This window comes from Nicotiana tomentosiformis, chromosome 9 (assembly GCF_000390325.3).
Source record: "Nicotiana tomentosiformis chromosome 9, ASM39032v3, whole genome shotgun sequence".
In the NCBI taxonomy this organism is placed as follows: Eukaryota; Viridiplantae; Streptophyta; class Magnoliopsida; order Solanales; family Solanaceae; genus Nicotiana; species Nicotiana tomentosiformis.
This window is the reverse complement of record NC_090820.1, coordinates 95,808,637-95,826,834: the sequence shown is the minus strand read 5'-3', so window position 1 is coordinate 95,826,834 and position 18,198 is coordinate 95,808,637. Positions and strand designations below refer to the sequence as shown.

Genomic DNA, 18,198 nt, shown 5'->3' with positions numbered 1-18,198 from the left:
TGCAGCCCGATCCCTATTTATAGTCGACTGCGCTCACTGGGAGACTCATCAGGGGCTCCCACAGCTCAAGCGTTATAAGCACAGACAACTCACATGCTGCACGGACAACTCACGTGCTATAATATCATAGCTGGATCTGCACGGACAACTCACGTGTTGCACGGATAACTCACGTGCTATAATAATATCTGGATCCGCACGGCCAACTCACGTGCTATAATAATAACTGTATCCGCACGGCCAACTCACGTGCTATAATAATATCTGGATCTGCACGGCCAACTCACGTGCAATAGTATAATATATAGATCCCGCACGACCAACTCACATGTTGTAGTATAATATATATATATATATATATAAAGCCAACATGGCCTGCTGCGGCATGCAGCCCGATCCCAAAAATATCCTCACAATCAAGCCATTGGCCTCCCTTAGTCATCAATCTCTCCGGTCTCTCTCTCATGGGCTCACAATGTCATGAGAATAGCCCAAAAATAATGATATGATGTATCAATAAATAACAACAGAGACTGAGATATGATATGCAATGAAATGAAATGAATATGACTGAGTATGAATTTTTAATTTAAAATAAATAATTCATAATAATATGACTTTTGTGGGTCCCAATAATACTGGCACATAGCCTCAACATGATTTTAATATGTTTTTCATCTCAATTTCTTTAACTCAAAAAACCGTATGAAAAATGCCAAGATCATTTAACTACAAAATTCCACATAAATAATTATGTCACAATTTCTATAGTGCACGCTCACACGCCCGTCACCTAGCATGTGCGTCACCTTCCAAGAATTTATGAAATACATATATTCAGGGTTCATACCCTCAACTCCAAGATTAGGAAATTTACTTACCTCGAACAAGCCAAATCTAATGTCGAGCAAGCTAAGTAATGCTCCAGAAATCCTATTATCCGCGTATCAACTCCTGAATGGTTCGAATCTACCATAATTAATTTGATTCAGTCCACACAAATTATAGGAATTAAATTTCTTATCAAAATACTAATATTTTCCAAAAATCCGAAATTAGGCCCCAAACATCATTCGTGGGGCCCACGTCTTGAAATCTGACGAAACTCACAAAATACGATAACCCATCCAATTACAAGTTCAACCATACTAGTTTCACTCAAATCTGACTCCAAATCGTTATTCAAACTTGAAAAATTTATTTTGTGACATTATAGAAATTTCCTTCTATTTCTCTTGAAGATTCAATATCTTACACCAAAAATGAATATTATATAATCACAACGGAGTTAAGAACACTTACCCCAAGTTGTGTGAAAAATTTCCTCTCCAAAATCGCCCAACCCGAACTCCAAAATCCGAAAATGGGTGAAAATGTTGAACCTTGAATTTTAAGGTTCTGCCCAGTCGATTTCCGCATCTATAGAAAAGATTTGTGCACCTGCGCATCCGCTTGTGCGAGAAAAACATCGTATTTGCGGACTCCACTCGCCTGCCCAATTTCTGCTTCAGCGCGCTTCTGTCCGCATCTGCGCTCACACAGGTGTGGAATTTGCCTCGCACCTGCGACCAATGCCTCACAACTCTCTGCCCGCATCTGCGCTCCTTCTCGCGCAGGTGCGATTCTGCACCTGCGCGCCTCGCTTCAGCGCTCCCCTGCTCGCACTTGCGAGCTCGCACCTGCGACCACTTTTTCGCATGTAAGATTACACCAGAAGGCTTCAGTTCCAGCAGTCTTCCAAATTCAAAATATCAATATGTTAACCATCTGAAACTCACCCGAGGCCCTCGGGTCCCCGTGCGAACATACCAACAAGTTTCATAACATAACACGGACCTACTCGAGGCCTCAAATCATACCTAACAATCTCAAAAATACAAACTACATACGGATTCAAGCCAAATAAATTTCTAAATTTCCAAATTCTACCAAACGACGCCGAAACCTATCAAATACGTCCGATTGACCTCAAATTTTTGCACACAAGTCACATTTCACATTATGGACCTATTTAAATTTTCATAATCGGATTCCTACCCCGATATCAAAAAGTCAACCCCCCAGTCAAACTTCCCAAAAATTTAACTTTCGGCATTTCAAGCCAAATTCCACTACGTACTTCCAAAATATTTTTCGGACACGCTCCTAAGTCCAAAATTACTATACGGAGCTATTGAAATCATCAAAACTTCATTTCGGGGTCGTTTACATATAAGTCGACATCCGGTCACTATTTTAACTTAAGCTTTAAACCTTAAAACTAAGTGTTCCAATTCATTCCAAAACCTCACCGGACCCGAACCAATTATCCCGGCAAGTCACACAACAATTGTAAAGTACAATTTAAGTAGTAAATGGGGAAGCGGGGTTGTAATACTCAAAACGACCGGCCTGGTCATTACAGTGACTCAGTATTATCAGTCTTAGGAGGTTTTTATATTTGTTTTCGCTTTTGGTTTCGACACTTGTATTAAATTATATGTTTAAAAAAAAAAGTTCGAAATGTAATTGTAATCGGTTTACTTAGTCTTAGAGACTAAGTGTCATCACGACGCCTGCGGTAGTATTTTGGGTCGTGAAACAACCTCCCCCTCCCCCCCCTCCCCCAATATAATGCAACCCTAATTTTTTGCTCTTTAGACATTCTAGCAGAAATTAGAAAATATTGATAAATATGAAGTGATACAAAGGATGGTGAAGAATGAATTTTTCAAAATGATTTTTGAAGATGAATGTTGGACCTTAAGTAAGCAAATATTTAGTGCGGGGGATGGCAATTGATGTGTATAACACATGTATTATATGTGTTGTACATATAGCGCATGTAATACATGCACTATACACGTCAATTATTATGGATCAGTAAATAACAGGCATAGCGCATGTATTTCATGCGCTATACCTTAACGAAGAAACTGATCATTAAGGTATAGCACATTAAATTAAATGCGCTATATATAAATATTATCAAGTTTTTTTCACTTATTTTGGTATTTTGAATCCAATTTTGTAACAATTTGGCTCCGGACTCAGAAAATGGGTCTCTTTCAAGCTTCAGCCACTAAAAGGCAGAGACAGTTGTACCAAAAAGGAAAGTGAGGCCTACAACTTCTAAATGGTTTAAAGTTGCAGGGCTCCTCCATGCACGTGTCATTTTCAAGAAAGGAACCTGCTGGGTTCCAATAGCATAACTATGTCTATACGTGAATCAGTGTAAACTTATAAAATACAACAAATTAACTTTATCATATTAATTGGTATATATGCTTTCATGAGGACCAAACAAGATATGTTACTTTATCATATTGTTTATGTTTGGAATCAAGAGATACCCCTCCTTAAAATGTAACAACCCGACTTGTTATTTTGAGAATTAGCATTCCGTTCGGTGGCTTAAGGTCTCGAACAACTTTGAAATGTGTATTATGACTTGCGAGAGTGGTCAAATTTGGTTTTCAGATGATTCGGGATTTAATTGAAAAAACAATTCTTGTTTTGGAAGCTTAAGTTGAAATAATTGACCGAATGGTGAATTATGTGTAAACGACATCGGAATAGAATTATGATGGTTCCAATAGCTTTGTGTGGTGATTTCGGACTTAGGAGTGTGTCCGAATATTTATTTTGAAGTCCGTAGCTAAATTAGGCTTGAAATGGCAAAAATAAAAAATTTAAGTTTGGAAGTTTAACCGGGGAGCTGAATTTTTGATATCGGGATCGAAATCTGATACTGGAAATTGGAACAACTCTGTTATATCATTTGTGACTTGTGTGTAAAATTTGAGGTCAATTAGAGTTGATTTGATAGGTTTCGGCATCATATGTAGAATTTGGAATTTCTTAATTTCATTAGGCTTGAATTGGGGTGCGATTCATGGTTTTAGTATTGTTTGATGTGATTTGAGGCATCGACTAAGTCCGTAATATATTTTGAGACTGGTTGGTATGTTCGAACGGGGTCCCGAGGGGTTCGAGTGAGTTTCGGAGTGGTTTCGGACCATTTCTAGGCCATTTTTAACTGCTGGTGTTTTTGCTACAGCAGTGTGCATCGCAGAAATTTCTGTTACACATGACTGACTTTGGAAGCTTATATCTCGTAATCTATAAGTAATTCGGCGATGATCCAAAATTAAATTTTTTATCCCATTATATCTAGTTTTCAGAAATTAAATCGTTTGGCAGTTGGAGTTAGGTACAAGAAGTTATGGTTGGTACACTACAGGCTGTTACGGAAGAGTTTGATATTTTCAGCATAAGCATGTAATGATCCAAAAGTCCATTTTTAGTTCTAGAGATTGAAATTCAATTTTGAGACTTTCGGGAGTTTGATAATGAATTATAAAAATTATATGAAAAACTTGGTCTAATTTAATCAAGTCGTGATTGGGTTTTTAGCGCGAAACATGAGTTAATTGTTTAACGAGCGAAATTGGTATCGCATTAAACAAATGAGCTCTGAATTGAGGTTCAATTGAAGGACTAGGTTCATATTATTATTTGTGACTCATAGGAACAAGAATCGTCGAATTCCGAGTTTGTATGATGGAGTTAGAGCCTTTTTAGTTAAAATAAATATTGCTGGTGCAACAGGTTCTGGTGCGCACCTTTAGGGACCAGATTTAGCACTTTTAGCTACGGGAATTGGGCTTTTAGCTACCAGAATAGTATTTTTATTGAGCAGTTCTATTTTCTTTTAGCTCATTTCAACATTTTGGGACGAAAGAACACAACTTGGGGCGATGTTTTAGCAAGAAATCACGGGAAATCTTGAGGTAAGTCACTTGTGATCATTTCTACTATATAATATTGAATTATCATCAAATAATCCGACTAGATTTCATGCTTTTGAGATGTAAATCGGGGATTTTGGACCTAGGAATTTGAAAATAAGATTTGAGTATTTGAAGGTCAGGTTGATGTCGGAATTTGGTAAAATAGGTTTGGTTAGACTCATGGTTGAATTGGCTTTCGAATTTTGTAATTTTTGTCGGGTTCCGAAACGTGGGCCCCACAGATAAGTTTTGGGTGAAATTTCGGATTTTTATGGGAAAGCTGTATTTTCACATGAAATTAATTTCTATAATTTATTTTGACTGAATAGACTTATTTATGACTAGATTCGAGGCGTTCGAATGCCGATACGCGAGGCAAAGGCATTACAGAGTAGGAAATTATATGGTTTGAGGTAAGTAACACTTCTAAACTTGGTTTTGAGGGTATGAATCCTCAGATTTGTGTTATATAAATTGTTTGGAGGTGACGCACACGATAGTTGAAGAGCGTGTGGACGTGCACCATATAAATTGTAACTTGAATAAATCCTGTGAAATTGTAAAATTAAAGAATCATGTTATTATCTGAACATGTTCCACGTGTTAGAGAAATTGTGCTGAGGCTCTTATTAAAGATCATTTTTAGGCTACGTGCCGATATTTTGGGACCCATGGGGTCATGTTGCTGTTGAATTAATTATTTTAAAAAAGTACATTTTACACTCAATCATATTCATCAATTGAGAGGATATTTATGGGATCGAACTGCGCGCCGTAGCAGGCCACATTGGCTTTATATATATATTATTATTATTATTATATGGATCGGGGCTACCCACCTGCAGCAGGTATTATAGGCTTTATTATTATACGGATCGACACTGTCCGCCTGCAGTAGGCCATATCGGCTTTATATCACGCTTGGGCTGAAGGAGCCCCTCCGGAGTCTGTACACACCCCCAGTGAGCGTAAATGATTATATATTCGAGATGACTTCCCAGGGCATGGACTTGCCTTACTTGTTTATATTGTGATGAATTTTCCTGGACATATATCTTGTCCGTATCATTTACATTTGGGAATGAATTTCTCAGGGCTGGATTGTACTTATATTGTACTGAGTGACTGACTGTTAGTCAATGTGTGTGTGTGTGTGTGTGTCTATATATATATATATATATATATATATATATATATATATATATATATATATATATATATATATATATATATATACGGGATGGAATATCCCTGGGCTGGATTGGCCATAAACAGTACCGAGTGACCGAATGATTTGTGACCAATAGTACATGAGGTCTTACCACTAAGATATCATATTCCTCATATTATGCAATATTGATCTATTTTTGCTTATACTGAATTTAACTGTTGAACTTGAAAGCATGCCTTCATTTCTGTGCCATTATTTATGTATTGAATTGTACCTGCGGAGCTCGTAACTACTTTCAGCCCAGAGGTTAATTTTGTTACTTATTGAGTTGGTTGTACTCATACTACACTTTGCACCTCGTGTGCAAATCCAGGTGCTTTCGGACTCGGCGACTGTTAGATCTCAGAGTGTTATCAGTTGGAGACTATCAAGGTACCGCTAACCTTGACTCTCATTCTTTCAGTTATTGTATTGTTCTATACTTTCAGATAGTATTTTATCAGTCAAACTTTATTATCATTTCATTTAGATGCTCAAGTACTCAGTGACACCGGGTTTTGGGAGTGTTTATATCTGTATTTGTGAGATTTTTTTCGCTGAATTTAATTATTATTTTTCAAACTTAAAAGATATGGTGGTTTATTGAGATTGTTGGCTTACCTAGTATTGGGATAGGCGTCATCACGACATGTGAAATTTTGGATCGTGACATAAAAATAACGTGATACCCCTTCTTTTTGGTTTTTTTTAAAACTATTTAACTGGAGATAAGCTTAAGAAATAAGTGGCGACATTTGAATCTTGTAGTCATAAACATGTTAAAATATTTGTGTGATTGAAGACTTTTGAAACATGTGTTATTTAATCATGTTTTAGTATTTGTGTGACTTTAAAAGACTTGTTATTAAGGATAAAATAAAAAGTTTAAGTTTAAAAAAAAATTAAATCGTAATTTTGAAACATGCTTAAAAAGAAATAAGGTAACAGGAATTAAGATGAAGGAAGTAAGTCCATAACAGCGTGACTTCTAGTCAACTTAGGTGTTGGGGAGCAAGGCCTGTCTGATAATTAATCGTAATATCATATTATCCGTAACACTCAACCAAGGAATCAAAGAAAAAATCCCAGACTGAATAGGACAGTGTACACTGCACCGCCACCTTGTTTGGATTGAAGTGCAAAAGAAAAGGATTGAGATCTTCCCACTGCGACAGCACACTGCAAATGATTCGGTGGATTATGAGTTCAACTTTTACTTTTTTTTTGGATATGAATTTATTATATTTTAAAGTTAATTCAATAAAATTATATCTCTTGTTAAAAGTATTAGATTTAGATAAATCCGATATTTCTAAATTGCATCCGCCCATGCCCCTCTACTTGGAAAAAGAAGGAAACAAACAAAAATAAAGAAAGTGCATATTTATAAAAAAAGTGCATATTTGTTATGGCATGTTTAGTCAAGCTTCTAAATTGAGCTTATTTAGAAAAGTGTTTTATTTAAAAGTGTTTTGCAAAAAAATAATTTTGGTGAAAATTGAGCATGCTTGGCCTAGCTTCTTCCAACAAATAGAAGTAAAAGCAGAAAATTAATTGTTTTAAGACAAAAGTATCATTACTATAAATTTATATTTTATAAATTATCATTCATTAATTTAACTTTTTTTCCTTTCCTTTTTTATTTCTACCATTCCTTTATTTATTTATTTTATTTCTATTATATGTTTGTTCTCAGTCTCCTAAGTATCTCCACTATAAATAAATGTGTTTTGTTATATAGGATTAATGAAGCAGATTTTAAATTTATGCTGAATAATTATATTTAGATATATTTAAATTATCATATAAACAATAAGTAAGAGGATAACTAATATTATTTGTTTAGATAATTATATCTTATATTGATTAAAATTTTAATATATATTTTTCTTTATGCTTTATATTCTAAGTAAATAAAAATAAAACTTATTATCTCTTTAAAATAGTAACTAATTGTAAATTTAACAATTACTGTCCTTTTTCGTATTTTGACGCTTAAAAATACTTTTTGAAAAAATTGGCCAAACACAATTAAAAGCTTGTGGCCAAGACCTTTAAAAGTTCGCAGTGAAGACCGTTAAAAATTCGCGGTGGAGACCTTTAAAAGTTCGTGGTGTAGACCTTTAAAGGTTCGTGGTTGAGATCTCTAAAAGTTCACAACGAAGACCTTTAAAAGTTCGCGGTAAAGACCTTTAAAAGGTCGAAGTGAAGACCTTTAAAATTTCAATACGAGCACCTTTAAATGTTCGAAACATACGCCTTTTAAAAGTTCGGAACGAAAACCTTAAAAATCCGAATTCCTTTAAAAGTTCGAGACGAACACCTTTAGAAGTTCATAATGAAAACTTAAAAAATTCGAATGCCTTTAAAAGTTCGAGACGAACACCTTTAAAAATCGCAATGAAAACCTTTAGAAAAAGTCCGACACAGACATCCCTTTTTTTTAATTATCCATGCTCTCTTTCAAGATTGCGATTGTTACTCTTCCTTTTTTACTTAGGTACTAACAATTTATGCAGCTTGAACATGGTTTACTTTAGAGAATCAGCATCCTCTTCCTCCACGTCCAAGTATCTTATAATTTCATAGCACAAGGATAGTAAAACGGAAACCAGATTACTAGTTGATACACCACTGACCGGCTTATATGCAACTTCGTGACCATCCTTGCAAAATCTATTTCGTTTGGTAGATTGGACCTTTGAAAACGCCAAACGTAAATTCAAGACATGGACTCTTCGTTCCTATAATCACAAAGTTAAAAATGTGACAAGTTCCCTCACATGCTTAGGATGACGAATCCTCAAAGGAGAAGTATACTGGAGTGATTCCTTAGATTTTGGTGGCGAATTTCATTATATCCCCGACTATTGGGAGTGGACCGAAGATATTCTTAGTAGGAACCATCGAGCATTGAGAGACACCAATATTTATAATGTTGTCTATGCCTCATTGTTTACTTATGATCATTCTACAAGTATCATGCAAGCCTTTTATGAGGCTTGGTCTCCTCTTACAAACACGTTGCTTACCTCAGTTGGAGAGTTATCCATATCCATTTGGGATTTGTGTACTATTGGGAGTCTGCCTTTAATAGGGTCTCCTTATGAGAAAGTTATTCCAAATACTCGAGAAAGGTGCTTACGACAAGGATAAAATGTTCCTTCCACAAGCCTGTCAGCAATTGTTTGATGCATATCATCAACTCCGAGAGGGAAATGCTAAAAATTATAACATCCATGTAAGACGATGAATCGCGTTTTGGAGCAAAAGGTTGTAAAGTATGAACAACCTCCAGCGAGAAAAGAAAAGAAGTCAGCTCGTCCCAAATCAACACACAGCCCTACTGGAGCCATAGGTAAAATGGTCAATTGGTCGGAAGTTGAAGATGCACTATTTGTTAAACTTGGAGTTGGAAGTGACAAGAAAGACGAAGTATACTTGGCTGTTTTTTATCATGCTGGTTATGTGTCTTTGTACTCCCTACAAAAGAAGGAGACTTTATTCGGCCTGAGACTTTCAAGATTGCAGGCCTTCTAGTGTGTGGGCAAAGAATTAACCTCGTCGTTCCAGTCTTAGCTAGCATTTACAGGGGATTAAACACAATTTCAAATGGCTCACCACTCTTTCCTTCTAGAGTTTACTTCCCAATTCATGATGTGTATGGTTGGTTGGCATGTTACTTTAAGACTTATTTTTCTCTAAAACAAATAGGACGGCTACTCCTCTGATGGCCATATACTCAGGTGAGGGAACAACGAGATACTTTGGGAATGAAGACGCGAGAAAACGTATTCTTAGAGGAGAAAGTGTCGCATGGACTTCCACAATGCCAAGTAATTCTCAACCATATTATTATCGTGATGATGGAAATGAGGAAGAGTCCGAGTCAAATTATTTTATGAGTATTTGCTCGAATTACCTTCCTTTCAGAAATGGATCGACCTTCATCGTGGAGCCTTATATCCCTCATCGCTTCAGTCGACAATTCGATTTTTATCAAGACATCCCCGTTTTCTTGGATCAAGATTTTCATGATTTCTCTTTAGACAAAGTATTGGAACTTTTACGAATTTGTGTTTTGTCTAAAAGTAGGTCAAAGGCCACATTTTCCCTATTATGTCCAAGATGAAGAAATATGTCTCGTCCGATTATAAGTCTTAGTGGGAAAGAGTGCGTGGGAACTTCCTTGAAAATCACTTGCAATCTTTGGTGAATACCGCTAGGCTAGTTACTGCTACGCTTTTAGAGATCACGCCTCAAGATCATAACAGGGAGGACAAGCCTCCTACTTTAAAATCTAAAGTGGTTGTACCATGCGACTTCATGGGACCTCCATATAAAGAAGTTCAAAAGAAGAAAGGACTTGTTCATGCTTATCAAGCCAATGTAGGTTCCTTTCCATTAGGCACCATTGTTCCTACCTCCAACAAACGCCGCCCCAAAACGAGAGTGATAGTAGTCATGAAGATCAAAACTTCAAGCGAGTGAAGCCATATTCAAACAAACAAAGAGATGCTAATTTGGGTGTAGTCGAGATTACTAACAGCATCGGCAGTGCTTCAAGGACTTTGAAGGCTATCGAAGAGGTAACGATTAAAACTTTCATATTATTTTATAATATCCAAGTAATTTTATCTGATCGTATCTCCTTTTCTATGCAGCTAAATGGTGTTCACATTTCAATAGCGACATACCAAAGCAAGCCACAAGATAGTAGTGAATCCGTGGCAGATCCATACTCGAGGAAATCACTCCCAATACCAAAGTCAGACCTAGAAGCGACTTCCATTCCTAGTCTTGGATTGAAATCGGGGCCTAATTTTCACCAACGATGTCTATCTTTGATGGAAGAAAGGTTGTCTTGACTCTTCACAAGGATTTCATTTTGAACGCCTGGGCTAAAATTCATGCCAAACTCAATGACCTTACCGCAGTCAATGCTTCTTCTTTTCAATTCGAGATCCAAGTGATTCTCGAGGAGATGGAGTGAAAGGGTGTGGATATTTCCCCTCTAAAAAACCTATTGACGTCTTTCTTTGAGCTTGACAAGGAACAATCAACGCTTTCTGACAAGGTTGTGGATGTTGAAAAATCAGAGTCATTTTTAAATGCCAAGGAACATCTTGATCTTGTCTTGATTGAGAAATGGGAGAAGGTCGAGAAATTGTCTGTCACTATTCAGTCTCTCAAAGAGGCCAAGGAGAAGGTGAAACAGTTAAGAGCCCTTCGAGGTGTTGCAAAGAAAGAGGTTGAAGAGATTGAATCTAGAGTCTCATCTACTGAAGAGGAGTACCGTAGATGTTCTGATATTCTTTTGGCAACTGCTGATGACTTGACCGACGTGGAGATGAAGAAACAATACCTAGAGGCAACCCTTAAAGACTTGGTCAATTATAATTTGTGTTTAGATTAGTCTATATAGATTATTTTATTTGCCTCCCTTTTTTGGCATTTGATTAACTAGCGGCTATTCTTAGAAATAAAAACTCTCTCCATTTTACTTTATATCACGCATTTTCATCAATCTTCCCCCCTTTTTTTGCGGTTCACTATCAATAGTTATTTGCTTATCATAATATATTGATGTCCCCATGATAGAGCTTGGCTTTCTTTTAAACGTCGTTGGCGTTCATGTCTCAAAGTTCTTTGTATTTGGAGGTACATCCTCCCTTTTCTTTGAGGATAATATTGTTCATCATCTTTAAACCTTTTGTGGTAGGATATATATATATCTCAATGTGAGAACATCAAAAATATGAGCCATTTGATTTTTTAGAAACTAAACTTTAAAATATAAGACATATCCAAAATTCGAAATCAAACACCTTCAGAATCGCCGCAAGTAATATTTTGAAACCAACTTTAGATTCCACCACATTAAAAATTTTAGATTTGCGCAGTATCACTAAAGAATTCATATCTTGGCGTAGAAACGTCAAAATTATGACCGTTTGATTTCTTGGAAACTAGACTTCAAAAAATAAAACATGTCCAAAAATTGAGATTTAATACCTTAAATAAAATTTCAGATAATATATCGAAGTCAACTTAAAATTCCGACATGCTGACGATTTCAAAGTTGTGCGACTTCACCAAAACTCCGATATCTTGATGTAGGAGCGTTGAAATCATGAACCGTTTGATTTCTTGAAAACAAGACTTCAAAATATAAAATATATCCAAAATGTAGAATTTAATACCTTAAGGAAAGTTTTAGATAATATTTCAAAATCAACATCAGATTTTGATATACCGACAGTTTCGAATTGGTGCGACTTCGCCAAAATATTTATGTTTTGGTATGGAAGCCTTGGAATCACAAGACAATTTTCTTGATATCAATAGAAATTCAAGATATCCATTCTCATAAAATATCTTGGGTCCAAGTATCACTGAATTTGAAACGTTGTGCCAAGTAACCTTTCTTCTTATACTTGTGTTCCCTTTTGATGCCTCTCTTCTCTTCCCTTTTTTCTTAGGGCATAGAGCGGATATGAAGACCAACAAACTTGAAGGTCATATGAACATGAAGACATAGCGAATCCACATACTTCAATGTAAATACTTTGTAGCCTCTTAAAATACTAAAATCATTCCATTGAAGATATCAATTTACCACAGAGGCTTGCCCCCTTTAAATCAAATGGGATCCAAAGTTTAACAGAAGAATGGTATCGCAACTCGATTTTCAAGTATCGATTGAATGGATTACATTTCATCGTACTTCATTTAGACAATGATTGGGGGATTATGTATCTTTTGAACTTATGTGAATGAACTCATAATGAAACTCTAAGCTGCCTACGTACCTCGGTGAAGAGGATCAAGTCATACCGTAGTTCATAATGGTTGATTTTTTTATGTCCTAACTTTTGTCTAGGCCGCCCCTTTCGAGGTTTTCAACCTAGCGGACTCTTTTTGTTTTGGTGGTGGGTCATACACAGTTTAGACTCATGCGGTCCAGGAGTGTAGGAATATGCAGTTTAGGCTCATGCGTCAAGGAGCATTGCACCTTCAAGTATAATACTTCTTCAAAAACTTGCCATTGATAGGGCCAATTCTCATGCCATCTGCATCAACTAGCTTGTAAGCCCCACTTGAATAAGCTTCTTGCACGACATATGGCCCATCCCATTTTGAAGTGAACTTCCCTACAGGTTTATGGGAAGTAATAATGGTTCTTATTATGGCAAGGACTTGATCTGCTACTTGAAAGGATCTTGGGCGAACTCTTTTATTGAAGGCGCGAGACAATCGAGCTTGATAACATTCAAGACTCTGTTGATCTTCCAACCTTTTCTCACCAAGAGCCTCCAACTATGCTAATCGAAGTCGAGCATTTTCTTCATCAGCGATGCCTTCTTGAATAGTTAATCATAATAAAGGTATTTGACGCTCGAGTGGAAAGACAGGTTCAATTCCATAAACGAGCGAATAAGGAGTCGCTTGTGTTGGCGTACGGTGAGTCGTCCTATATGCCCATAGAATTTCTTCCATACGGTCATTCCAATCTCGTTTGGATTTGGAGATGACTTTGTTTAATAAGTTGCATAGATTTTTGTTGAATGTCTCAGCTAGACCATTGGCGGCAGCATTGTACATCGAAGAGTTACATTGCTTGAAGCCAAAGAGATCACAAATCTTGTTCATCAACCTATTATCGAATGGCTTTCCATTATCCGTTATTATGTAACAAGGAATGCCAAAGCGATAGATTATGTTTACTCGGATGAAACTTGCAACATTTTCCTTCTTTATCTCCTTAAGAGCAACAACTTCAACCCATTTTGAGAAGTAGTCAGTTACATCCAAGATGTATAGGCCCACTAGAGGACTTTGGTAGTGGTCCAACAACATCCAATCCCCAAGCGTCAAATGGCCAGGATGCCATAGCCGGGTGCAACACTTCAGGAGGTTGATGAATAAAATCGTATGGAATTGACAAGCCTTGCATCTTCGAGCGTAGTCCAAGGAATCTTTTACCATCGTCGGCCAATAATATCCCATCCTTTTTATATGGAAGTGGAGCTTTGGTCCAGACTGGTGTGACCCACATACCCCAGAATGTGCCTCTTGCAAAGCTTAGAGTGCTTTTTCTTCCCCTAAGCATCGCAAGAGTACTCCCTCGAATGACCTTCTGTATAGAGTATCTTTGTAGTAAAGCAAGGAAGGTGCACGACGACGGATTTCAGTCCTTCTCCTCGGATTTTCTAGAAGTATCCCATAGCATAAGTAGTCGATAATGGGTTGTCGCCATTCTTCTTTCTCAACTTCAGAAACAGTGACAAGATGCTTGAGTTCATTTCCTTCACCTCCAACCTCATTTTACGACGGTACTACCTATTTTTGGCATACAGTAACTTGTGCTTGATCATGCAAGGTTAATGATGAAGCTAGGGCAGCTAAAACATCAACCTTCTTATTTTCTTTCCTTGGCACATGTTGAATAGTCACGTCACCGACCCATCCCATTAATGTTTTAGCATAATCATGATATGGGCATAGTTCAGGTTTCTTGACTTCGTAACTACCTAAAAACTGGTTGATCACCAACTGAGAGTCACCAAAGACTTGCAATTGCAACTGCTTCATTTCAACAGCCATTTCAAGCCCAAGTATTAGTGCTTGATACTCAGTAACGTTGTTAGAGCAGAGTAGCGTCAACGTAAAAGAGTAGGGCAGAACTTCGCCTTGAGAAGTGACAAATACTACACCAGCACCAGCTCCTCTGCGATGTGCAGCACCATCAAAGTACATCTTCCATAGAGGTTGAACTTCAATGATCATTGCATCCTCATCAGGTAGTTCGTAAGTTATCTCCTAATCATCAAGTATAGGGTGATCTGCCAAGAAGTCTGCCAATGTTTGTCCTTTTACAGCTTTTTGAGGGATATACAAAATCTCGAATTGTTGAAATTGGAGATACCATATCACTAGTCGATCACTAAGAACAGGTTTTGACATCACGAACTTGATGGGATTTGCTTTAGAAACAAGACGAACAACATGAGCTTGAAAGTAGTGCTTTAATTTTTGAATTGAGAAGACTAGCGCCAAACACAACTTTTCAATTGGCAAATAATTCAGCTTGTTTGGTGTCATTATCCTGCTCAAGTAGTAAAGAGAGTTTTCTTTCCCCTCACTATTTTTTTGGGCCAACAACGCTCCAACAGACCTTTCTTGTGCTGAAATATATAGTATCAGCGGTTTTCCAAGTATAGGGGATGCTAAAACTGGAGGCTTCATCAAGTAGGATTTAATGCTCTTAAAGGCATTGCTACACGCTTGGTCCCATTTGAAAGGGACACCTTTCTTCATAAGGCGACTGAATGGTTGGCACCTCCCAGCTAGGTGTGAGATGAATCTCCTAAGGTATGATAACTTTCCTTGCAGACTTTTCAATTCGTGAATATCCCGAGGCTCAGGCATTTTCAAGATTGCATCTACTTTGGCTTGATCTATTTCAATCCCTCGATGTTGGACAATGAAACCAAGAAACTTTCCGGAAGTAACTCCAAAGGCGCATTTCAATGGATTCATCCTAAGTTGGTACCTCTGGAGCAACTCAAACACCATTCTCAAGTCTTTCAAGTGGTCGCCCTTCTTTCTTGATTTTACCACCAAATCATCCACATAGCATTCGACATTTTTGTGGAGGAGGTCGTCAAAATTATTCTACATAGCCCTTTGATAAGTAGCACCAGCGTTATTCAAGCCAAAAGACATTACCCTGTAGCAATAAATACTCTTGGGGGTGCGGAATGCAGTAAGCTCTTCATCTTTTGGTGCCATGCGAATTTGTTTATAGCCTAACGAACCATCCATAAATGACATTGCCTCATACCCGGTAGTAGCATCGATCATCAGCTCTAGAATAGGAAGTGGAAATTCATCTTTGGATCACGCATTGTTGAGATCCCTGAAGTCGACGCACACTCAAATCTGGCCATTCTTCTTTCTTACAGGGACAATACTTGAAACCCATGTTGAGTATTTAACTTCATGAATAAATCCAGCTTCGATTAGTTTGTTAACTTCGGTTTCAATAAAGGGAACCAAGTCTGGCCTAAAGTGCCTTTGGGCTTGTTTAACAAGGCGAGCACCATTCTTGACGGCAAGGTGATGGACTACTACTTTCGGGTCCAAGCCAGGCATCTCTTTGTGTCTCCAAGCAAAGACATCCCTGAACACCTTGAGTAACTCAATATAAGTGCCTTCTTCATCCACTTCTAGTAAAGCACTTAGGTAGGTGGGTCTTGGTTCATCATCGGTGCCAAGGTTAACTTCTTTTAAGGCATCAACTGCAGTCTTCACTCCTTCTTCAAGTTCAGGTAGAGCATCTTTCGTATATTCATCTTCTTAAGGGTCCCCATCATTGAAGAATATGTGATAACACGGTGAAACACCGTCCAATTTCTCGCCATCCTCCATTAAAGATAAAACACCATGCTCGCCTTGTGCAGTAACATGATACGAAGAACCCACACTTACTTCATCTTCATCACGTTCTTTAGTGTAGACCACAGTGTATGGCTTCACATTCAGTACCTCATCACACGAAACCATGACTTTTGTTTGTCGCTTCATTCTAGAAGGAACCAAACTTTGGAAATCTTTAGAGATCTTCTGAATTTTGGGCAAAGAGGTTGTTTTTGTATTTCGATAATTTCTCTGGAACTTATTCCCCTTCTTTAATGGACCCAATCTCTCAAATACACAAGTTCTCACAGTTGATTTTCCAAGTGATCAAAGATAGAAGACCTGTTAGAAGCGGCAGATTCGTCTTCTACAGTGATATAATTGATGCTCGCCCTTCTTATGGAGATGCGCATTGGTGACGGTTACTTGTATCCCAAACCTTCACGCGGTTACCTCGCATCTTCTGATGGGATCTTTACTAACTTTGACGTCTCATTGGGATTGTATTTAGCTTTTGCAAATAGCCTGTAAGCATTAGGATCAAAACCTTCATCTGTTCGCTTTGTAGGGAGTGCCACATTCTGCAAAAGGTTTTGGGCTACAAACCCTGCAAGTGGATTTGAGGACAACTTTACTGCCTCAATTCGTTTTACTGGAAGAGTTAACTCCTTTAGCATGTTAGTTTGGATATTAGATGATTCACCTACATCTTTCTTTCTTTTAGGGACATATTGGAGTGCAAGACTTACTTTCTTGCCATAAGACGCAATATCCCCTCTATGAGATTTATTCGCATTGGGTTGTACCTCTTCAGTAACAGCTTTGGCTCTACCAGCAATCACCTCAGCTCTTTTAGTTGTGGGCTCGTCATTCTTACTTTTCATGCCATCATCAGCTTTTAGCTCCTTCACAATGCGGTTCTTCAAATAAAACTTTGCATCGGCAAAGTGTGACTCAGTCTCGGTGAATGGCTCATCATCAGCAACTATCTTCTTTTCGACTCCATCCTCGTAGTACTTCAAACATTGATGGTAGGTAGATGGAACCACTTTATTCTCAGGTATCCAAGGCTTCCGAGAAAGACGTTGTATGAAGTCTTTGTATCGATCACATGCAGCCATGCACTTGATTACATATCTTCAATGATGATTTCCAACCTGATCGCGCCTATGGCTCTTTGCCCCCCTTGGTTGAATCCTTGGATCATCACATGACTTTCTGAGAGTTCGTTCATGGGAATACCAAGTTCTTTCACAGTGCGAATTGGCAAAATGTTCATTGAGGATCCTCTATCAACCAAATTTTGATTTACCCTTTCATCATGCATATAGTCAACAAGGTACAATGGGCGGTTATGAAGAGTATCACCTAGCAGAAGATCATCATTTGTGAACGTGACTTTTTCCTCACAAGCATTAAGTTCTTGAGGAGTGGACTCGATGGGCTTTTCTGAAAATGGTGCCAATGGTAGGTCATCACTCTTTTCTTTCCCTTCTTCAGCATGGCAACAAGAGGCATCGATACCCCCATGGAAAATCTTCATGCGGAATCAACTTGATAAAAACTCCTCCAAGGTCATTGGATTTCGTGGCTTTTGAGAGTAGTGCACCTCCACTTTTTCTTTCTTTAAGTGCTTAACCGGATTCCATCTCCTTTGTCACGACCCCAAATTTCCTCCTTAGGATGTCGTGATGGCACCTAGTCTATAAAACTAGGTAAGCCTAACAATGCAAAATAATAATAAATATCTGAAATAAATAAACTACAATTCAAACAATTTCAACTCCCAAAACC

At 37.7% G+C, this 18,198-nt stretch overlaps 2 protein-coding genes across 2 annotated transcripts; both read right to left on the bottom strand.

Moving 5' to 3' along the window:
* Positions 1-13,783: 13,783 nt before the first annotated feature.
* LOC138899228 (uncharacterized) lies at positions 13,784-14,589 on the bottom strand. Its single transcript, XM_070185369.1, has 2 exons — positions 14,341-14,589; positions 13,784-14,122 (listed from the first exon to the last, which is right to left on the bottom strand). Exons 1-2 carry the CDS (start codon positions 14,587-14,589, stop codon positions 13,784-13,786), a joined length of 588 nt encoding a protein of 195 aa, XP_070041470.1.
* Positions 14,590-14,805: 216 nt separating this feature from the next.
* Positions 14,806-17,525, bottom strand: LOC138899227 (uncharacterized). Its single transcript, XM_070185368.1, has 4 exons — positions 16,858-17,525; positions 16,392-16,573; positions 15,949-16,340; positions 14,806-15,225 (listed from the first exon to the last, which is right to left on the bottom strand). Exons 1-4 carry the CDS (start codon positions 17,523-17,525, stop codon positions 14,806-14,808), a joined length of 1,662 nt encoding a protein of 553 aa, XP_070041469.1.
* Between the last annotated feature and the right edge of the window lie 673 nt (positions 17,526-18,198).